Here is a 23,276-nt window from a genome sequence, read left to right as displayed (position 1 = left end):
GAAGTCAAAACAAGAACATTTAAACTACATGCTTTCAGACATTTGATAACAAAAACGTAATTTACTACACACAAACACATTTTCTGTGCAAAAGCAGCAGGACACTGACTTCCAGGGCTTTGAACAAAACACTGATCAGCATGTTTGTGCAGCTGTTGAAAGATCAGTTTTCCTTAGTATTCAGATTGAGAATTACACCCCCACAGGAGCTGTTTTTAACTCTATATGATCATTATAAAAGTTCCCTATCCATTCATTTTCATTTATGCAATTTTGAGCCAAATTGGATGCTTTATTCCTCCACTGCCAGCCGCAAGCACCACCAAGATCCCTCACCCACCACACCCTGTGTAGACATCCACCCACCCCGCATGACTCACAGCGAGCATGACTCCAATCTGCTCAAGTGATGGAAAACAAATGGCCCCAAGGACAGTGTAACAGAGGAGGAGCTGCTCCTCTCACATCCACAGTATGTGCTAGCTTGAATAATGCCAAATCTAACGGAAAGGGGCTGGTTTAAAACAACAGATTCCAGGATGGTGAACAAAAAGGGAGTCAACTGGCTTGTGCAGCCCTTTTGTGCTTAAACACGGTCATGTTTGTGTTGAGGATAACAGATTATCCCACATAAGGGCTCATACTTTCTCTGGGACAAGGCAGCAGATCAAAAGGTGCCCAAATTAGGTTTAGGGAGTGTCGTACATAGCGAAGCACTTAATCATTCGAGGTTTATCAAGATAATGTGAAATGTACACATTAATGATTCACTGTGGAAGTGAATTTTGACAGTAAGGGTGTAAATAAAACACCAGTTCTCCTCAGGTAAACAGGAAACATTGTGCTACATTACAGTAACTGATGTAATAGATAATTTTTCTTCGTGTCTGTGGCTTATGAAAGACTCTCTGTTATCACAGTGTCTGCTGAAACATCCTGCAGGCATAGTTTCTCTCCAGTCAGGCAGCATTTGTTTATTGTTGACAAAAAGATAATATATAGGAAAACTCAACAGACTGACTCGACTTTGAACAGATAATTTGGTTGTTTTGAGACTTTTAAAGAGACAAAGATGAGGTTCATCTTTTCATGGATGTCACGCTTTGTTAAGTTAAACTGGTAAACCACAGAAAGCAGCAGATAATACATTCCAGGCTCTTTGTGTGTGGTTTTACAAAGGAGTCCGTTTGAGACCTCAACATTTTTTACCTGGATTTATTTATCTGGATACTTGGCTGAGAGAAAGTGATGTGGGCACATTTTTTGAGAAAACATTTAACTTTTAATACATTTTTACTTACTTTCAGTTAATTTTGTTCCCTTTTAAACGCTCACTTTTCAAACAACTGAAACAATTAGATCTTGATAATTGACAGAAAAATAATCACCAATTATTTTGGTAATTGATTCATCATTAGTCATTTCTCAAGGAAAATTGCCAATTATTACTCAATTACAGCTTCTAAATTGTGAGGATTTGCTGCTTTTTAATCCATAGATTTTTTGATAGTGAAAGTAATTGTTAGTTGCAGCACTACAAATAAGAACATTAATTATAAACTCTTTTACTATGTGACTTTTACTATGTGACAAAGTATAAAACGTAATTTCCAAAATGGAAAGACTATACATTTTAAGTTTTGATTTATGTGGTCAACAAACAGTATGTTATGATTACTTCACTCTTTGACCTTAAAAGTATTGGAGGATATTCAGAAATCAAATCAAATCAAATTTATTTGTATAGCCCAATATCACAAATTATACATTTGTCTCAGTGTGCTATACAGACTGTACAGGTTACGACACCCTCTGTCCTTAGACCCTCGCATCGCACAAGGAAAAACTTCCTAAAAGAAACCCCATAATTAAAGGGGGAAAAATGGAAGAAACCTCAGGGCAGAGGCAAAGCAGCGGGTGTGGGAGAAGTTCAGAGAAGCTATGGAGAAGGACTTTTAGTCAGCCCCAAGGTGCTTCAGGAAAACCATCCAGCACCTCAGGAGGAACCATCGAAGCTGTGTACAGCAAGGGTGGGACCCTGCTGATTTTGACTGAGAAGGTTATCGGGCGGTGGAAGGAGCACTTTGAGGAACTCCTGAATCCGACTAACACGCCCTCTATGGTAGAGGGGATCATCGTCAATTTCCCTGACGGAAGTCAAACAACTCCACAGTGACAAAGGTGCAGGGGTTGATGAGATTCGTCCAGAAATGCTGAAGGCGTTGGGTGTTGAGGGGCTGTCTTGGTTGACACACCTCCTCAACATTGCGTGGAAGTCTGGGACAGTGCCTAGGGGGTGGCAGACCAGGGTGGTGGTTGCCCTATTTAAAAAGGGGGACTAGAGAGTGTGTGCCAACTACAGGGATATCACACTTCTCAGCCTCCCTGATAAAGTCTCCTCCAAGGTACTGGAAAGGAGGGTTCGGCCGATAGTCGAACCTCTAATTGAAGAGGAACAATGCGGATTCCGTCCTGGTCGTGGAACAACGGACCAACTCTTCACTCTTGCAAGGATCCTGGAGGGGGCCTGGGAGTACGCCCATCCAGTCTACATGTGTTTTGTGGATCTGAAGAAGGCGTATGACCGGGTCCCCTGGGTGATACTGTGGGAGGTGCTGTGGGAGTATGGGGTGAGGGGGTCACTTCTGAGTGCCATCCAATCCCTGTACGCCCAATGTGAGAGTTGTGTCCGGATATTTGGCAGTAAGTCGGACCAATCATGTTTGTGATTTTCATGGGCAGGATATCGAGGCGTAGTCGTGGAGGAGAGGGGTTCCAGTTTGGTGGCCTGAGGATCTCATCGCTGCTCTTTGCAGATGATGTGGTCCTTATGGCATCATCGGTCTGTGACCTTCAACAGTCACTGGATCGGTTCGCAGCCAAGTGTGAAGCGGTTGGGATGAGGATCAGCACCTCAAAATCTGAGGCCATGGCTCTCAGCAGGAAACCGGTGGATTGCCTACTCCAGGTAGGGAATGAGCCCTTACCCCAAGTGAAGGAGTTCAAGTACCTCGGGGTCTTGTTCGCGAGTGAGGGCACGATGAAACGAAAGATTGGCCGGAGAATCGGAGCAGCGGGGCGCGGTACTGCAGTCGTTTTACTGCACCGTTGTGACGTAAAGAGAGCTGAGCCAGAAGACAAAGCTCTCAATCTACCAGTCGATCTTCGTTCCTACCCTCACCTATGGTCATGAAGGCTGGGTCATGACCGAAAGAACGAGATCACGGGTACAAGCGGCCAAAACGGGTTTTCTCAGACGGGTGGCTGGCGTCCCCCTTAGAGATAGGGTGAGAAGCTCAGCTATTCGTGAGAGACTCGGAGTAAAGCCGCTGCTCCTTTACGTTGAAAGGAGCCAGTTGAGGTGTTTCGGACATCTAGTAAGGATGCCACCTGGGCGCCTCCCTAGGGAGGTGTTCCAGGCACGTCCATCTGGGAGGAGACCCCGGGGAAGACCCAGGACTCGGTGGAGAGATTATATCTCCTCACTGGCCTGGGAACGCCTCGGAATCCCCCAGTCGGAGCTGGAGGATGTGGCCCAGAGAAGGGAAGTTTGGCGTTCCTTACTGGAGCTACTGCCCCCGCGACCCAACCCCGGATAAGCGGTAGACGATGGATGGATGGATGGATGGATTATTTTATAGTTCCATAGATTACCTGCCGTGTGGCAGTCTGAGGAAATACATACAAAACAATCACAAATCCAATGTTTGTGCTACAGAAGAGAGCTTTAAGAATTGTGAACAGATCTGATTATCATGAACCAACCAACATATGTTTGCTAAACTCACAGGCTCTCAAATGCAGAGATTTGGTCATGTTGGTGTATCGAGAAGTTGTTGCAAATTAGAGGGAGTCAGTATGACCCGAGAGGAGTTTTCATGTTCACAAAAACAAAGGAGTCAAAGGAGTTCATTTGTGGAATAGTTTTGGACGGAAATACAAATGTGTAATACACTTAATAGATTTAAACCAATATTTTAAAATATAACTCAGAAATATAAAACTGGGGTATGAACAGTAGTGTGTATATTAATTCTTGCTTGGAACTTTTGGGGATAATATATATATATTATGTTGTTTTTCTTTCATTTTCAGTGTATATGTACAATATACTCACATAATGAGAATTGTACTTGTAATAATGTAAAAAAGGGTTGGTGTAATAAGCTGGGGCTTCAGCCTACATTTTTTCTTTGGTTTGTCACTATTTCAAAGGTTTTGACTTATTATTGTTGATTTATTATTTTTTTACATGTGTATTTGAGTTGTATAAGTTGGAAACAACCAAAATAAACTTAACCTAACTATATCAACTAAGGCACATCCTGCATTATTAGATACATTTGTGGCCTAGTATGGCATGGTAGACAGGTCCTGTGTCAAACTCCATTTTACAGATCTATATTGCAGATGAGGCATTGGCAACACATAAAAGGGAAATTTCCGAGCAGATAATGTAGAGTAACAGAACATAAAAACCTACTAACCAGCTAAACCAACTCAAGTGACACCATTGCAGTCTGTGCACTTCAGCACGCGGGACAATCGCATCTCCTGCACTAGCAAAGGGACTCCAGAAAAAGGGTGAAAACCTTATTAGACGTCAATAGTATCTTACTGCTGACCCGTATGTGCATCTTGAGAGGAATTAATAGTCTGCACAAACATATCATGTGGCCTTATTTATGAGTGCCCAGCATACACACCTGTATTATGAACGAGCTGGCATACTCACTCAGTATCTCACATAGCCTCCAGATTCTATAAACCCACACCTGAGGAGCAAGCACAATATTTCATGTCAACTATTCAAAAGTAAAAAAAAACATAGAAAACGCTCTCCTGACTCACACATAGTAATTATCTTCAAACGTCCCACCCTGCAAGATTCATCCATATAAAATGTTTTTAAAAATCCCTATTCCCTGGGGTGTGTAATATTACACTGCCAAGTACTGATGTTCAAGTTAAGGCAGGATCATGTTTTAATTCACACCTTTCAGCTCAAGGCTACAGATAAACACAATAAAAAAATATAGGATATTGGGATATGAATCTTAAACAAAGGAGGAATACATCCTTCTGTAGGAGCTTTAAATTAATCCTTTAATAGAGATGAATCAACTAATCAGAAGAGCTGAATCACAACATGAGTCAACAATAGTAACGAGGAGTAGCCAAGTAACCTAACAATGATTTACCAATGAATCTGAACACAAACCTAAAAAAACATTTTTTTTAACTCGTTTACTTCCTTTGAGCACTTTATTTTGTGAAAATTCTCTAAAAATGCCCTTATTTAGGTTTTTCTTATTTACGAGATTATTACCACTGTTATTATTATTATTATTATTAAGAAGCATATCAGTATAATACTATAAAACCTATTATTATTATTATTATTTGTATTATAGTAGCTTTTTAAAGAGTGCTCCATCATAACAGATAGTAAAGTAATTTTGTTTTTTGCTTTTACCAAAACAAGGGGAGAGAGAGAGAGCGAGGAGCGAGAGAGAAGAGAGAGAGAGAGAGAGAGAGAGAGAGAGAGAGAGAGAGAGATGGTTGTGATTTGCGGGTTATGTATGAGAATTAACATGGACATATTGGGTTATAAAATTGTTTGTTGCGGTTACCTATCTTGCTGGTAACAACTACAGCTCCCAAGATCCTCTTTGCTAACGCGTCATCAAATATTGTCCAATCGCTGACTTTGGAGGTTTTCTTGAGCAGCAAAACGAAAACAGAAAAGTCTCACAGAGCGTATAAAGTTTTGTATCTTAATTCCCGTTTTGTGTTAATAACCTGTCGGTTGCTCACTAGTTATTGTGGAAGAGTTCATCAATGCGTTTGGTTGAGTGTTCGTGTTAATTTTGTTTTTACGTGTTTGTTGATGAGAAGCTATGTGTTAGCTAATACTCGTTCGGCTAACTAAGAATCCCTAACGTGACGTTATCCCCAGCACAACAAAGTTAGTTTACATGAGTCAAAGTAAGTTTCCCTGATGGAGACCACTCCTAAAGCAGACAAATTAAAATCAGTGTATTCTTCACCTTGTGACGCAGAGGAGTCAAGTCCCTGTGCATATAAAGAAGAAAAGGTAGGTTGAAATGCAATTTGGTTGCTTGTTACTTGTCAGGTAATGTTACTGTTGGCTAATTTCAAAGTGTTTGAACGTTATGTCAACTTTATTAAACTCACTCGAACATCTGCTATTATCACCACACAGTGCGCCCTGTCATTCATTTAATGTCATCTCCGCAGCATCAACAAAAGCTGAGTTCCTCTCTGAAGGAGAGGCTAAAGAGATCAAGGCGCTCCTTCACCTCGCCCTTCTCTGTGGCCAAACGCCTTTGTGTTGATGAGGAGGATGGCCAACAAGTTTCAGCAGATTCCCAGGAGAGAGTTATTAACTTACCACTGATCATGCCCAATGTTGATGTAAACAGAAATGAAGAGACAGCAGGGAGGGAAAGGTTTTCTGGGCCTATTCCTGATCCAACACATTCTCCTTCCAAAGACTTTGCACAACAACGAGATCAACTGAAGAAGGAGGTTAAAGACAAGATGGACACTCTACGCAGACTCAAGATGGTTCAAATGTACAGGAGCAAGGTATCAACTACCTTTTAATTTGTCTGGGGTTACTCCTAACGTGAACATTATGATTTATTTTTGCTTAACTAGACTGAAAGTGGTCCTTTTTACGTGACACATTCCCTGTTTCTCTCCCTAGAATGATTTAACACAGCTCCAAATCTTGATTGACAAGTGGAGGAGTTGTTCTCAGGATGCACTGTATGAGCTCCAGTCAGATGTCCCCATAGATGGACGAAAGGCCAACCTGTCGAGGCTTATTGACCTCTTTGGTCTGGAAGATGGCATTCTGCACTTTGACCGCACAGAGGAGGACTTCACTACCTAATACATATGCCTTAAAAATAATCACATTACAAATATCTTGAGTTAAAGTAATTGTTTGATTTGTTGCTGCTCTACCATTCTTATTCACAGCTTACGTTGTACATTTAATGTTCAGTTTACTTGCTAAAGAAGTGTAAATAAAATGGTGGTATCTGTTGAAGAGAAGGCTTTGCTCAGTTGAACTTCAGCTGATCAAGTGAAGGAAAGTTCTTCATCCTCATGTGCTCGACTTCTGCCCAGAGGAAAGCCAGATCCTCCGCCTGCTCTCTGGCAAAGTCCTCCAAATACTTCCTCTGAATGATTTCCTGGTAGCGCTCCTCAGTTTTAGCTGCCTGATTTTCCTCTGAATCTAAACAGAACAGGTCACATTATTAGTCTGAACAGGCTCTAAAAGCTCCCTTAGCAATGAGCCAAAATGATTGTTTCGTTACCTATTGCTTCGTAGATGTGCATCCTCTCTGCCACAGTCACCTGCATATTGGGAATCTGCTGTTCTCCATTTACATTCTTCTCAGCTTTCGTTGCTGCCTGCTTGCTTAGCTGTTCAATGGTTTGTATGCGATGCTGCACACTCTGTAGATGAGTCTAACAGAATATGTTTATTAATATAACAGTCAGAGTATATATAGTAGAAAGTACACAGCACAGAGCTGATTGATGCGATCACTTTGTTATGTTTCTGTTACCTTTTCCTGGAAAGCTATAGTTTTTTCTAGAATGGAAACTTGCTTGGACACACGACTGTCTCGATCTATCTTGTTGAGATACTGGAAAGAAAAGGGAATAAGAATATGTATGAAGTAAGAGCTAAAAAAAAAAAAAAGCAGCAACAAAAAGTGTCAACAGAATTGTCTACTCTAGATCTTTTGACAACAGCGTGGTGTAACTTGCTTCATCAACATGTTCAGGATCACTCACTCAAACTTTAGTTTATAGTTAAAGTGTTTTCCTCTCAAGGTTTCGGGGGCTTAAACAATGACAGGAAGCTGAATGCCACGCCACAGCAGAGCTACCTGAAACGTCTGCCAGAGGAAACTGGCATTCAGGCCGGGAAACATGTTTTGTTTCGTATTTGCCAAGCTCATCTAAAAAATAAAAATAAAATGATGACTCATTTATGTGTTTTTTTTTTTTATTGCTCAACCACCACCTTCCTGTTCTTTTTCACATCACTAACACGTGAAACAACTTGTTTTTTTATAATGTGCATAAAAGGGTTAACGGATTGCAACCAGGAGCTGTCAGCTCTTTATGTTCTGTTTTTTATTATACCGCCTGTTGACGCCTTAGATTGACATTTACTGCTAAATGAAGCTTCTCTATTTTCCTACAATGTTTAATAATTTCACAAACATGGCGGAGATGTTAAAGCAGGAATAAAGAAAGCGTAAGTATAGTGTAGTATATTTAACCAGTCACCTATTTGTTAACCCTTTTAAAAGATGCAAAAAAAGAAGAAGAAGAAGAAGAAGAAGAAAATAGGGTGGGGCAGCTCAAGTGAATAGGGTGTGTGTCTGATGACAGCAGATCATCCGTCTGTACTCGGGGATGGTAACAATTTTCTGCTCGCAAAACATCTGATGCTGCCAAAACCAAAATACCTGCCTTGATATCGACGGCTGAGGTTTGGCCAGAAATGCACAGACTTCATGGCATTTTCAGTTGATGCTGAACTTTTTGAAACATTTTGAAATATAATTACCATAAATGATGTACAAGGTAAACAATCTATTCACTATCCAGTAGCCTTATTCCTCAGAAAGTTTTATTAAGAGTTTATTTCCTTACTATTTAAGAATAAATGATATCCAGGTGACAAGATGACAAGCAAAACAACTATTACAATATTTAATTATGCTGACGACTCACATCCTGTTGCTCCTCAGAGAGTCGTAACATCTGGGTGTCCCTCGCCTTGTTGTTGAGGTCCTCTATCTGGAGCTTCATCATTCTGTGCTCCCACTGCAGCTGGATGACGCCTTTACGGAAGTCTTTACGCTCCACCATGGAGGCAATCTTCTGCTCTCCGATTGTCTGATCACACAGATAAGAATCATTTGACACTCACAGACATTTTTATAACTGATGTATTTGACCACCACTTGATTTTGGCACCTTTTATCAAACAGAGTGTTGTATTTACATTGTAATTAAGTGTCCCTTGTGTAGTTTTGAATATAGATCGATCATAAGAATTTATATTCCTGTTTTGCAATAAGAGTGTTTGGTGGTGTAGGCTGACCCGGATGGTTCTGTTGAGGTCTTCCACCACACTCCTGTGGTTAAGTAATGAGTCACTGTAGTCAGCAGTCAGCTCTGTGGTGGACACCTCCACCTGGCCCTGTTTGAGTAGCAGCTGGACCATAATGTCCATCAGGAACCGGTTCTTCTCTTTATGTAGACTAGAAGGGAGCAGGACAACAAAAACTTTCATTCTTCTATAGAGAAATAGAACAAAACATATTTACTTTTTTAAATTTAATATCACCTTTTACTATTGTTACAGGTTACAGAGAATGAGAGACATTTAAGACTTGTGGATCGAGTGCCATTCTCTTAGGTGACGAATAAAAATGTAGAACGTAGGGTAACTAAGTGTGTTTACTCAACTACTTAAGTACACATTCTTTGCAATACTTTACTTGATTATTTCCATTTTAAGCAACGTAATACTTCTCTGCATCTCAGAAACAAATTGTTCTTTTTACTACACTACATTTGTCTGACAGCTTTAGTTACTTTTCAGATTACAATTGTTCATTCCTCTCCCGTATTATAGAATATGATGCATTAGTGCTTTTACTAAAGTAAATGATCTGAATACGTCTTCCGCCAGTGGTGTTCAAACACAACTATAATCAGAAGGGACGACAACATCACATTCATACCTTTCAAGTCCGTCAGAGAGATTTTTAATTTCCTGTTGAGCGGCGTTAACTTCATCTCTCCTCTTCTGGAGGAACGCATGCATCTCAGCGAGAGTCAGCGCTTTTACTTTTACCTACAAAGTGTCAAACAATAAGTGGACATAAGAAGAATTAAAAAAAGATTTAAGTTTGTAAACAGAAAACGTTATACTAATTGCATATTTGTAGTGTGAAAAGCCTCTCTAAATATTTTAGTGGACAAGCAATGTTTGCGTGTTTTTACAATATGTAAACCCTTCCATGTCCTGATTTTACCTTCTGCTCACTCTCTACTTTTGTTCTGCGGACGCGGCAAAACCTTTCCCAGATTGAAGGGCTCACAACTTCTGGTATATTCTCCGGAGCATCCAGCTCCTCCATGGCCTTCATCATTTTGCCGAGTGCATCGGGAGCCAGAGAGCCGCACAGACGCTGCTCTTTAAACGGGTTGGGGTTGTTGTCGGTCTGGGTGCTCATCTTTTGAACCCTGAGGGCATAAAAGACAGTGTGCACCAACTGAGCGGCTAATTTACAACTTACAATGTGGAGATAAAGGTAAGTAAGTATTACAAACCTGGGTCTACGCTTGAATAATTTATGCAGCAGATTAACCACATGGCTCGGTACGTCAAAGAACTCTTTGCTGAATTCTTTGTCGAGAACCTTGGCAGACATAGATGGATTGTATATTATGTATGTGCGCCATCACTTGCAGTCAGAATGATTTCAGTATTTTACCAGCTGGCTTACTTTGTCCTCAGCTAGGATGCTGTCATAGGTCTCGTGAAACCATTGTACTTCTTCTTCATGTCTCTTCACTTCGAGTCCAAGGTTATCCTGTCTGACAAATACAGGTTAATACGATGGGAGCAGCATGTACGGGGAATTAACTGACTTTAAATGAGCATGCTGCACAGGTTAGCTCTTGCAAAACACGCCTGAGTGATGGAAGACATGTTACACTAGAATTTGGAAGATCACTGCCATTCACTCAGGTGTCTCACAAATAACAGAAACCGAAGCTGCCAGACATAAATTCCTTCGGCATTACTGAGTACGAGAAGTTTCTGACCTTGCATGCCAACATTTGTTCAAGTTTGAGCTTGAGCTCCAGCTCTCGATTTCCAATCTCGTCTTCTATGAGGACTGAATAAACTAGATAAGTAATGTTGAGCTCTTCCTGTAAAACACATCAGAAAAACAACATTAAACCAGATTTATTTTGAGGTGTCACACACACACACACACACACACACACACACACACACACACACACACACACACACAAGATATCCTGTTGCATAATTATCTCAAGGACAACACCACAATGAGAACAGAGGACCCTTCATCATGTGTGAGGGAAAAGAAAAAAAGAAAAGAAAAGAAAATAATTTGATGCAGATTTACTTCACGTGTCCATGTTATGAGTCTGTCTGTGCGTCGCATACTTGTGTGTGTGTGTGTGTGTGTGTGTGTGTGTGTGTGTGTGTGTGTGTGTGTGTGTGTGTACATGTGTGTTGCCTCACCTGATAAACAGCCATTTCACATTTAACTTTCTTCTCAAACAGCTTTGTCAAAGTTTCATCAAACCTCTTGGTTGACTCCCTGATGGACGCCTGCAGTTTTTTCATTTCACTTTCCATTGACTGCAGTGACAGAGTTCACATGTTAATCAGATTTCTGATAAAAGCAAAACAGAATTGTAAATGTTTCTACTGTAAATACCTTTTTGTATTTCTCCTTCTCCTCACTCAGGTCTTTGGTTTTCTTTTCATACTCTTTATAGACTTTTTTCTCCTCCTCACTCCAGTGAATGTCAAGTTTGGTCAAAACAAACTCAGGCGGAGGTATTTCCTGTGGAGTCAATTCAATAGAAACTATGTGCATATCATGCTGATTTGTCTAATTCAACTGGCACTTCTTAGACAGTTTAGTAAAAAAAACAACAATCCTAAAACATCATTTGCCTAAAGGGAGAAAATTAACACTTTCTTGTGTGAGATGTAGGGTTATGTGTGCGTCATAAGAAATTAATCCAGGAGGTAGGGAAGTGTTTTCTCTGTGTGTTCCAAAAAACTACATTTACATAAGGTTTGCAAAAACGATTAGTTTGATAGATAGATTAGAATTGTTTATTCTATAAAATGTGAGGAAACAAAAGCCAACAGGCCAATGACAGGAAGTGTCTTGTTTGTTTAACAATATTCAGATTACTGTGATATATGACCAAGAAAATCATCGATTCTTCCCGTCTGAGAAGCTAAAGACTGAAAATGCTTGGCATTCTTGCCTGAAAAATGACTGAAACAATTGATAGTCATATTAATAGTCTAATATGTCTACTATTTTGTATATTATTTATAGGAAATTGGGATCAATCTTATACATTTCTAATGATTAAACACATTTTTAAAAATATTTTGACCCACCATTTTCAAGATGTCCTGCTTTTTCACTTCAAGCACTCCTTCCATCATGTCGTCAAGAGCTCTGTCTCTGACATTATCGCCCTGCAATAGAAAGACAGTCAATCAATATGACACAACTGAACTTTTATTTATGGCTTTATGTATACATTGTATACTATAAATAGATATTAGATATTTCATTAATTTTTTGGTAAAGGACTGTTAAATGTACTCTTAAAATGAAAGTGTTTGTCTATGGAAGTATTTAAAGAATTTGTTAAATGGGAAAAACAAGTTAGCAAAACAGAAACACATTTATTATGGCGGCATACTTTGGCAGCCAAACGTTTTTGCTCTTCCAACTTCTTCCTCTCCTCCTCCTTTTTCTGTTCTGGGGTGAGGTACTTTTTTGCTTTTATCTATAGTGGGACAAAGGTGCGTATCTCTTTTGGTAAACTGTGAAAGAAAAGCATCTCATATGATGATAACCACATACTATTTCACATTTCAGTAGAAAAGCAAAGACACCACAAAGTAATCTTTGTTTGTTGAACTTCATGTGAACTGTTGGGATGTTTCACAAACAGGACAGTAACCTCAGAGTCGTCTACAGCGAGCAGCCTCTCTGGCCGCTCGCTGTTGGTCAGGCTGGGCTCCCACAGCTTCTCCTTCATGTCCAGCTCCAGCATGATCTTCCTGATGTGTTTGTTCCTGTCCCTCACACGGTTCAGCTCCTGCACCTTCTGCCTGTGCACGGCCTCAAAGTTGGTGTTGAAAGCTGTCTTAATGCGATAAATCACGTCCTGCATTCGGAGTTGAGTGAAAACCCGGGAAAGAAAGAAATAGATTTATGATCATGATGACAATAACCATGTACGACTGAGTCACTCAGTGGGACTGCAACAATACATTATGTTAGAACACAGCATTATGTTTTAACTAGACATTATGAATTATTCATTTTGTAATACACAGCCTAAACGCAATAGGTAATACATTTCCCACAGTTGCACCTTTTTTCCAGGAAAATTTAAGCACCAACCAAAATGCGTGTCTTCATTCATAGTAATCATTTTAACTTTATAACAACGTTTATTGTATTTAAAGCATGAATCATACTGATTCATTTAAAAAGATATAATTATGTCAGATTAGTAGATTATTTATCATTGGCCAAAACTACATTGCGTGTTACCGTATTCCTTAGCCTTCCTAAAAAATATAATCTGTACAGATGAGTTGGTTATTACATAATGCATGTATCATTACAATTTCATAAAATAAATTGCAACTCCCGGATTTTTTAATAACCACCGCAATATGTAATAGTGTATTACAAAATGTGGGGAATTGTATTACATTTTGCATTCAAGCTGTGTATTACAGATAATATAATACATAATGAAGGGGAAATGCTTTACATTGTGTTGACTCATTGCATAATGTGGGTGTTATTACATACTGTGTTGTTACAGCCACTGTTTTGGAAAAGTGTTGTATGAAATAAAAAGGCATCATTATCACACTTTTGCTGAGATCTGAGATGAAGTTTTTTGGAACAGGTTCCCACCTGGAGCAGAATGATCTGGTTGATCCTCTGTTCGGTGGTTTGCAGGCAGAACTGATCGTAGATGTACGGATTGGAATACCCTAACTGAGCGGACAAACTTCCTGTTACAGCAGGAGTCTCTGCCTCGTGGCCTTCCTCCCCCTGCTCTTCCTCCTTCGCACTGGTTGTGTCAGAACCTTTCTTCAGGCTGCTCTGCTGCAGTGAAAAAAGACTTTCAATGAGAGGCTTGAATTAAATTTAGAGGACTGAATCTGTGGCCATAAGATTATAAACTTTATCTCAATAACAACGCAGTGAAGGGAGCTATCCCAACAACTATCTCTTGGCCACGGAGCCATAAATCTAGAACGGTTTCAACACTGGCGGACTGGCATGTATTCAAGCATTTAAAAAAAAGTCACAACAGTAAAAGGTCAGATGTAGGACTATGATTCAAAGCATCAAATTATTTTCCAGCTGTAAACCTGTTTTGACTTGAATGGTTTTGTCATAAAATGTATTTCCAGAGAGTGAAAACCCACATACTGAGGTTGTTGCATTGCTTTTAGAAAAATGTTTGCATTCTGTTTCACATTAAACAGTAAACATATCAACTCATCACATGTGCTCCTTATTACAGCGCTAACAAGAATCTAAACCACAGGCCCGTGGACCTGTTTTGCTTACGGCGCAAGCAGCCTGTTCAAACTTCCTCATGTGCTCAACCCTGCGAAGGTCCTCCAGCTGTTGCTCTGTTTGCTCTCTCAGAGGGTAGTTCTTCACCTCATGTACAGAGTGAAGGGTCTGTGGTAGACAGCCAGAAGTGATTTCTTAGTATATGTATATATCATAACATACTGTGATAATTAAGAAACGTAACTTCTCTGTGCTTGTTCCTAAGCCGTCTTACCTTAATGGACTTGCCTTTGACCTTCATAGAATCCCAGCCTTCTCGCTTCAGGACATCACGGAGGTAACATTTTGCTAAAATCTCCCATTCGACTCCATTCCTGACCTACAATGTGACTTTCGTTAAGAATCACTTTCATCATGACCTCAAAGCAAAAATGAAAATGTCATCGTGTTTATGTTTGTGTGCGCGTTACCCGAGTAACTTCCTGCTCCAAAATGGCCGCCAGTCTCCTCTGCTCCTCAACATCCAGGTTGAACTCCTGTTGTTGAAGGCGCTCGATATCCGGGAGGTTTTCACTCTCACGCATCATCTCCTGGATCTAACAAAGCAGGAAAGACGGTTTAGTGGTCATATTGTTTGTTAGACAAACTCCTCATGAACTATTAAACATCCCTCTGCAAATTTATTTATCTAATTGTACACCTACATCTATTATAAATACATTAGCTAGAGTGTTAGAAAACCTTAATACAAATGTAATGATGGACTTTAAGCATATTGCATTTTTTATGTGCTAGAAAACAATAAAACTGGAAATTACACTATATGTATATATTTATTTATTAATTCCTGTATTTATTACCACAATTCCACATACAGATTTGATCCTTTAGCTTATGATTGCTTTAGCTTTGTGATAACCTGTTTTTACCCCCTTAAATTGTTGTGTGTGTATGTGTTGCCTTGGTAGTGAGCTTCATATAATTACAGGGATAAGTCTTTAGAATTGAAAAGCACTAACCAAACATGTCTAATGATACAGTATTTGTGCTTACAATAAACAAATATTTAATAAAACTCACTTACGTTGTCACGTAACCCTTTGATGGTTTTCCTCATGTCGTTCTTTCTCTCAGAATATTGCTCATTGTCTTCTTTTATAACCTGTTCAAAATATACAGATTGAAAACACTTAAAGTCAATGCACGTATGTCAAGTTCACAAGAATCACAACACCATCCTACTGAGTAAACATATGTGACTTACAAAAGACAGCGTTGTAATTATGATAAATGGGGGAAAAAGATAAATTATTATAAAGAATAATGATATGCTTTCCAACGATACATCACTCCATCACTCAACGTGATGTAGCTACGTTCAAACACGTGAGACAGATAAGAAGCATGTTGTAGCATAAGAGCAGGCCGCAAAGTGCCTCTGCCAGTTTCCCACGTGTGAATGTCAATGAGGTGTAAAACCCACAATTCAAAGACTGCCACACCTTCAGTATCAATTTATTGTTATCAAGAAGCGTTGTCAGATGATAAAGTACTGAAAATGTGTTTACAAATGCTTATCTGCTTTATCGCTCTGTACCACTTCCTGATTGGTTAACTCCTAACTCCACAATACATGACGATAAATCAAGTTGTTGCACAGAGAAACTCTGTGCCAAAGGCAACACAGCAAGATATCACACACAGGTGCAACGGGCACTTTCGAAATTCTCCACCTGCAACATTGTAGAGACACAGGAGAAGAATCTAAACATAGTTAACATTGTCCGCATCTTATACCGCAACCGCACATATTACAGCATGTTAGTCACTTACCACCTCTCGCCTGCTTTCCAGCCAGGTGGGGTGCGAAGGTGGTGCAGACAGAAGGCTGTTATAACTCTCATCCTGCTCCGTCACATCTATAGTCTCTACTCCACCACTGACCTGCAGAGTGTTAGCAACACATATAAAAAATAACGCACAGATATAAATAAATATAAGCATTTGCTTTGACACATTGATAAAATGTTGCTCTAGTTAAGTAATGAACAAGGGCTTTACATAAGCTATAAATTAAATAATTTAATATCTATTAAATTGTGTAATATTCATACCAGATTTATACTGCGGTGCTTTAATTAAGACCACAACGTTCTGAGCTGTTTATCGCTGAAACAGCTCAGAAACAAAAAGTTTCTTACAAACAATTCACATTTAATTGTTAGATTTTTCTAATTTACTGGGATGCTTCACACTTTTATCACCGACAACATCATTAGAGACACTTTGATTTAATTTCAGGATCATTTCGGAGGCTGTAGTTGGAGTTGATGGTGCTGTTGAATTGTGTTACATAGAGGTGTTTCAAAAAAATCCACCACATTTGTAACAGTGAGGGAATACTACATTTTAGAAACACCATTCAGTATAACTTAAAATCATAACTTCCATAAAGGTAGAATTTGTTACAGGGCTGTCGCATTAGTTTTAATATGGAGTTGTAAAAGCAACAAACACAGTCAGTACACTATGTATTATGTCATTTACTGCTTAAACAGAATAGAGTAGACTTTACTTCACTTTCCTCAGGTTGTTCAGTGGCAGCATGAGAACCTTGGCCCCACTCAGGCAAGTCAATGAGGATGGGATTCTCGGTGTTGAGTGTGTTTTTCAAGAAGAGATCCATTGACTGACTGTACTGAGTAGCTTCATTCACCTCCCCATCATCCTCACCTTTAATTCTGCATGGAGCAACGGAAAACAAAAGATATACACAGTAAGAGAGCAGATATATGAAGATATTTCTTATGAAGGTCTACTGATGGCCAGGTAATCAATAAACCTGAATAAATATAGAAATAACCATTTTATTATATGATCATACTTCCTTTAAATGGAAATAAAGTGAATTGTAGAGTTATTTGTTTCCTTCTGCCTTATGATACAATATTTTTTACATTAAGTAGCCATTTTTGTTTTGTAATATAACTATAATGAAGTGTAAGAGTGGAACAACCCTAACAAATCCCATGAAAAGACCAAAGTAGCAGTGCAATTAGTTTGTCACTATCATTTCTGACTTCCCTACCCCGTCTGCAGAACAGAGAGCATTTGTTCCTACTGAAGACGGAAATCTTTCAAAACAAGTCACAAAAATGTAGTTTCATTTTGATTTTTTTTTTTTTAAAGCTATTTCGTAACACTGGGGGAGAGGGCACTGTCATTTTTTGCAAATGTTACACAAACAGGAGTGTATAGTGCATTTATTGAGGACTATTTTGAGCTGTTGATTCAGTGCTAAATGCTGTGACTCATTGATGTTTTCAAAGGTTTTTGGACAAACTTAATAAACTATGCATATGAGACTTTGGCAACACAGACAATACTTGTACTTTCAAGTCACTGTTGGATTTAGTCTTTCATGGGAGTCGTTGACAATAATAAAAAAATACAGAATATCATCAAAACAGTCTTTTAAATTCCCATACTTTCATCAATTTAACCAGCCAATGGAATCAACATATAGTGAACCAACAACAGCGTAAGGGCTGAGGAACAGAAGAACATATCTTTAAGCTGCAAGCAGAGGAAGCAGATGTGGAACCATATCTGATTGTGTTGTGAAATGTATCTGATCTTTGTTTCCTGCTGATTTTGAACATGATCCACCTTGACCCGCCACTTCGGCTGTATTTTCTTTACTATCGTCCCTCAAGGCCAATGCTACGTACTGTTACTATACTGTTTAATGTGCACTATATCAAACCGCATAATGGTGGCATCACTACTGCGAGCAACACTTCCCTCTACTGTTCACAGCTGTGCATTATGTAAGCACGACAGACCCCTTGCTGTTTTACCTGAGATCGATGCACACAAGGGAGCCATCTTTAAAGCCAGCAGTGAGGAGTGTCTGGCTGTCTGCAGAGAAGGACATGCTCCGGACTCCACCCAGACGGCATGAATGACATTGCAGTACAATGTACCGCTCCTGTAGGTGCAGCAACAGCAACGTAATACACGCCTCAGACAGTGAAAACATGAATCAAACGCAGTGCTAGAAAGTAGTTATGTATTATTTACTCAAGTACTGTACTTAAATACAATTTCGAGGTACTTTACTTGCATATTTCCATTTTTTATAATACTTTATATTTCTACTCCACTACAATTCAGAGGCAAAAACAAAACAAAAATTTCTGCACTACATTTATTTGATTATTTTAATTACTAGTTACTTTGCACATTAAGATTAATAACACAAGATATTGTCAACAAAGAATGGTTGATGTAATATTATAGGTTAAAATAAAACTTTATTGATCCCGGGGAGAAATTCACAAACTATCCAGCAGATAAAGAATATAAAGTAGCCGAAATTAGTTCCACCTTTACCTGCTGCAACGATAATGTGATGAACACATTAATGCATCAATAATTATAATCCAATAATATAATCAACATTATTCTGAAATGGACCATTCTGCATGATGAGTACTTTTACTTTTGATACTTTAAGTACCAAATACCAATACTTTGGTGCTTTTAGTAAACATTTGATTGCATGACTTTTACTTGTAAGTGCAAAATCTGAGCATTTCTTCCACCACTGTTCAAAGGTTAACAAGAAATACATTAAAAAAAAGAAAATGAGCTCCTACCATAGAAGCAGTTTCTCGGATGCGTAGGAGGCCATCTCGGCCCACAGAAGCCAGCCATAACTGGTGAGGAGACAGAGCGGGAGAGGCAGGGTCCAGAGGATGACCCCTCACTTCCTGCTCTGGTTTGAGCTGGACCACCTGTTGACTGGAGAGACCGTCTGTGTCCTGGGCAGAAAAACCAGGGAGCAGGATAATGTGTTAATCACTGTCGCTGTTTCTATATATATCTTTCTATATATTAGTTACAATAATACTTTTCTCCAATTGCATCAATGATATTTCATGTGAGGAGGATAAAGACAGAGAATACGGATCATAATAAACTGTCACATTAGGCAGTAGTAAACCTGGGGAAGTTGAAATCGCTGAAGAGTGTTCTTCTTGTGGCAGTAAGCGAAGACCTCACTGACTCCCAGAACACAGGATTTAAGCGGATGAGGCACTTCGTATCTGGACACCTTGAGGATGTGAGTAGACAGACAACCATGTCGGTCTACACAATCTGGACCTGCAGGTCAGTAGAGGCACGTCATCAATGTGTTAATAAAAAAGAAAGAAATAGAAAAACAGTCAGGCTTTTACAATAAAAGTGAAGTGAGGGATTCTTCAGTAGTGGGTCTTGGCACAGAATTGCTTCATCATCTTAAGCATGTAAATAAAATACACCACATGTACAATACATCTTAAGATTTATCATCCTCAATGTATTACTATCAAAGTCATTGTCATTGGTGATTTGAACTATCATGTAGATAGCACCTTAAAAAACACGCCAACAGGCATGTTTTTTAGTTGTATAACTCATTTCACTTGTGTGTGGTCCAACTCTAATCTGCAGTCACACCCTGGATTTAATGTCCTCACTTTCCTCTGAAGACCCGTCTGTCTTGTTCCACATAGTTTTACAGGCTGCATAAACAATGGTTGTGTTTTTTCAACAGTTCTTGAGACAACATGTCTAAACAAGTGGATAAAAGTGTCCATTTGAGCACTAATAATCGCTTGTGCTAATCTCTCTGGCTTTCTATTTAAAAACAAACTCAAGTCCAATGTTAGAGCATTCCCACAGATGAACAATGAGATTCCCAGCCTTAAAACAATAAGAGCAGAAGGCAAGTGGAAGTCTCGTAAACCGCAATCCTTTATTTACCGCTAAAATATTTTGTCATTTTTAAATAAAAGAAGCTACACGCTATTATTAATTTGTATATTTTGTTCAATGTTCCAACATCACTTCTCCCATGTTTGTAGTGCAACTCCCTAGCCTCTATCTGAATTTGTTTAGGTTAATGTCACCACGTAATCTTATGAGACACATGTCGTACAAGAGTCCACACCAGACTGATCAGAGAGGTAATGGGAGCCACTGGACATCAATCGGTTCTCCATTATTTAAAGCTCAATCATTTTATGATGGTCAACCAATGCCCTTAATTTAAAAGAATATGTGTTTTAAGAGAATAAGTAGTTAATGAGTCTACTCCATCAGTGCTGTACCTGCAAGGTTCCTTGAAGGCAGAGAGAGCACCGTGAGCTCCTGTCCAGTGCACAGTGCAAGAACTTTCACCTGCTCACAGTCACTGAGGCACTGAGTGGAAAGGGACAAAATGGGTCCAGGAACAACTAGAAAGGGAAATAAAATGACAAAAGGATGCAAGTGGGCTCGCTCCATCTTTCAATATTTAAACACAAAATGACTACCATTGTACCATCTTCTAAATGGCTATATATAAATTCTAAGCTAAAATTACATTTGCATTGATGTGTACAGTCACTATGTATGTCAAATGAATAAGAAAAAAGACTATCTACCTGTGTATCCTATGACTGAAAATCTCTTTGATGGGTTTGCATCTAATACGTAGAGATGTGAATCTGAGGCACCAGTGAGAAGGTAGTGCCCCTCTTGATCAAAACTGTAAAAGCACACACACACACACACACACACACACACACACACACACACACACACACACACACACACACACACACACACACACACACACACACACACACACACACACACACACACACACACACACACACACACACACACACACACTGTAACCATTTATTATGACATTTGAACTTGCGTTCCTGACCAGAAGTGGAAGAGCAGTTGTCCTCTCAGGGTTTCTACAGATACCTTGTGCCTCTACTTTGTAAGTATATGATGAGATACTTTGTTACAAGTGGAGTGTTAAAGTGAAACTCAGCACAGGGATGGAGGATACTCACACTAGGTGATCCACACGAGTGTGGTAGAGATGAACCTGGTGCACCAGGCGAGGCTGCTGCTGCCTATTCAGGTCAATAAAGAGGACACTTCCTGAAGCCGTTCCAACAGCTGCGTAGTGTGCGATAGGACAGCAGGCCAGACTCGTCACCTAAAAAGACAAAGACTGCAAGTTGGATTTCTGATAAACATTCCTCCTCATTTTATAAATGCTAAGACAACACATGTATTACTATGACACTACTGATAAGTTCTGAATGCTCATATGTTGGGAATCTGACCTCAGCTTGAAGAGACAGGGAACTGAGGCAAATGCCATCTGCAGACCACATCTGCAGTTCTCCAGAATCTCTCACTGACTGCAACCAACAAAAACACAAACATCACAGCTCAGAGACATTGACCTGAATTACACATGCCATCACTGCAAGACACTTTAATTCTTGAGCAACACAAATGTTTTACCACACAAATGTTCTTGTCAGTGTGTGACAATGCTGCTGCCACAAACTTGCCGCTGAGAACATCCAGGACCTTCACAATTTTGTCTGACCGGGTTGGGTTCAACACATAGATTTGCCCCTGAAGAACGAGAAGCCTGTTATGTTTTCTCAGAATTTATTTTCAATATCTTTTCTCTCAAATAACATGTTATTATTTAATGGCATATCAGGTGGATTTATGTACAATAAGCCATACTGTGGTACATTGAAGTGCTTACTGTATTAGAAGATAAAAGTAATGTTTCATAGTCAGGGGAGTACATCACAGTTGTGACAGGTCCTTCTAATTGCCATGTTTCAGTGATGTTGATCTGAGACGCTTTGATTTGAAGACAGTAAGCCACATTCTCCTGTAAAACATAAGCATTTTAAATTGGAGTAATTACGAATTCCTGATGTCTGAAATTGCAAATCCGATCACCGATTTCCAAATAATTCATGTATCATATTTCATTACATTGTGAATCATACTCAGTGAGCCAAGCAAATGTTAATGAGTGCATTGTACCTTTCCAACAGCAATCAAACCATCCTTGTTAAGAGTTAAACTTTGAAAGCTGCTCTGCCTGAGTTCAGGGGGGGCATCAGCAGCTGAACAAAAGTGAAACACAAATCAGATGTAAAATGTGTTTTCTATTGCCAAATAAAATTAGGCAATACTCCCAGTGACTTTTTAAATATCGACCACGTCTAAGTGTCCTTGTGTGTGTGTGTGTGTGTGTGTGTGTGTGTGTGTGTGTGTGTGTGTGTGTGTGTGTGTGTGTGTGTGTGTGTGTGTGTGTGTGTGTGTATGTGTGTATGTTTGTTTACTTGTGGGGTTGAAGAGGACGGAGACAGAGAGGCTCTCCGGGTCAACAACGAGCAGAAAGCCTTCCGCACAGCCCACATAAAGCTGTGATGTGGCTGTCCAGCAGATGGCAGTAGGAGTTAGTCTGGCTTTGGTGCAGAGTTTAGTCTGTGAAAACACATGTGGAGTTGGGTAACAGTTTACATTTTGTCTTAGTTTATGTGCCTGAAAACAAAATGTTTTTTTTTTCAACAAGACCAATAGACATATATATATATATATATATAAAAATGGTATAACTAAAACAAACACAATAATTGGTGAAAGCGTATTGTTTTTGATAATAGTGTATAAATGACAGCGGGACAATACCACAATGCTTTCTGCCTTGTTTCCCTTGAGCCCTGAGATGGCTGTTGGAGGCATTTCAAGACCAAAATAGGGCAGTTTTTCGCTGACAGTATGAGAGGTGGGCACCAATCTCTCAACAAAGGAACCATCAGTTGCTGGAAGCTCTATCACACTGCAATGCAACAAATACGACAAACGCATAAATACTTTTGTTTGACTCTGTATTATATAGGTGCTGCATGTGTTTTTCCGTCCACATTGCCCTTGCTGCTCATGGAACTTGAAGTATAAATGCAGATACTGTAATATAGCTTCATT

General features: G+C 39.4%; 2 protein-coding genes across 3 annotated transcripts in view; one reads left to right on the top strand and one right to left on the bottom strand.

The window, feature by feature from the left end:
- Positions 1–5,945: 5,945 nt before the first annotated feature.
- sfr1 (SWI5-dependent homologous recombination repair protein 1) lies at positions 5,946–7,086 on the top strand. The gene is made up of 3 exons (XM_029449112.1): positions 5,946–6,097; positions 6,262–6,612; positions 6,734–7,086. The coding sequence occupies exons 1-3, from the start codon at positions 6,002–6,004 to the stop codon at positions 6,920–6,922; spliced, it is 636 nt and encodes a 211-aa protein (XP_029304972.1). The 5' UTR covers positions 5,946–6,001; the 3' UTR covers positions 6,923–7,086.
- cfap43 (cilia and flagella associated protein 43) overlaps positions 6,231–23,276 on the bottom strand; it is an 18,221-nt gene continuing 1,175 nt past the window's right edge. The window contains exons 5-38 of one of the 2 annotated variants that reach the window (XM_029449106.1): positions 22,980–23,130; positions 22,631–22,775; positions 22,329–22,411; positions 22,039–22,170; positions 21,783–21,899; positions 21,599–21,676; positions 21,320–21,468; positions 20,894–20,997; positions 20,579–20,704; positions 19,429–19,589; positions 19,082–19,246; positions 18,281–18,411; positions 17,005–17,161; positions 16,254–16,364; positions 15,505–15,582; positions 14,891–15,016; positions 14,695–14,799; positions 14,472–14,588; positions 13,806–14,000; positions 12,832–13,038; positions 12,568–12,654; positions 12,257–12,337; positions 11,553–11,681; positions 11,354–11,473; positions 10,900–11,007; positions 10,578–10,664; positions 10,402–10,490; positions 10,104–10,314; positions 9,810–9,922; positions 9,164–9,323; positions 8,791–8,955; positions 7,608–7,688; positions 7,353–7,506; positions 6,231–7,270 (exon numbers count right to left, since the gene is read on the bottom strand). In XM_029449106.1, coding sequence (XP_029304966.1) covers positions 7,095–7,270; positions 7,353–7,506; positions 7,608–7,688; positions 8,791–8,955; positions 9,164–9,323; positions 9,810–9,922; positions 10,104–10,314; positions 10,402–10,490; positions 10,578–10,664; positions 10,900–11,007; positions 11,354–11,473; positions 11,553–11,681; positions 12,257–12,337; positions 12,568–12,654; positions 12,832–13,038; positions 13,806–14,000; positions 14,472–14,588; positions 14,695–14,799; positions 14,891–15,016; positions 15,505–15,582; positions 16,254–16,364; positions 17,005–17,161; positions 18,281–18,411; positions 19,082–19,246; positions 19,429–19,589; positions 20,579–20,704; positions 20,894–20,997; positions 21,320–21,468; positions 21,599–21,676; positions 21,783–21,899; positions 22,039–22,170; positions 22,329–22,411; positions 22,631–22,775; positions 22,980–23,130 — 4,399 coding nt within the window. In that variant the 3' untranslated portion in view covers positions 6,231–7,094. The remainder of the gene's footprint in view (positions 7,271–7,352; positions 7,507–7,607; positions 7,689–8,790; positions 8,956–9,163; positions 9,324–9,809; positions 9,923–10,103; positions 10,315–10,401; positions 10,491–10,577; positions 10,665–10,899; positions 11,008–11,353; positions 11,474–11,552; positions 11,682–12,256; positions 12,338–12,567; positions 12,655–12,831; positions 13,039–13,805; positions 14,001–14,471; positions 14,589–14,694; positions 14,800–14,890; positions 15,017–15,504; positions 15,583–16,253; positions 16,365–17,004; positions 17,162–18,280; positions 18,412–19,081; positions 19,247–19,428; positions 19,590–20,578; positions 20,705–20,893; positions 20,998–21,319; positions 21,469–21,598; positions 21,677–21,782; positions 21,900–22,038; positions 22,171–22,328; positions 22,412–22,630; positions 22,776–22,979; positions 23,131–23,276) is intronic. The other variant, XM_029449107.1, reaches the window with a different exon arrangement.

Source organism: Cottoperca gobio, chromosome 15 (assembly GCF_900634415.1).
Source record: "Cottoperca gobio chromosome 15, fCotGob3.1, whole genome shotgun sequence".
In the NCBI taxonomy this organism is placed as follows: Eukaryota; Metazoa; Chordata; class Actinopteri; order Perciformes; family Bovichtidae; genus Cottoperca; species Cottoperca gobio.
Note: the sequence above shows the minus strand (reverse complement) of the source record. Positions and strands in the feature narration are given on the sequence as shown.

Excerpts from the sequence above, each read along its gene's own strand:
- sfr1 (XM_029449112.1), top strand. The coding sequence starts at position 6,002 with ATGGAGACCACTCCTAAAGCAGACAAATTAAAATCAGTGTATTCTTCA. Across the intron at positions 6,098-6,261 it reads GTGCATATAAAGAAGAAAAG|CATCAACAAAAGCTGAGTTC; the intron begins GTAGGTTGAAAT and ends TCATCTCCGCAG. Across the intron at positions 6,613-6,733 it reads TTCAAATGTACAGGAGCAAG|AATGATTTAACACAGCTCCA; the intron begins GTATCAACTACC and ends TTCTCTCCCTAG.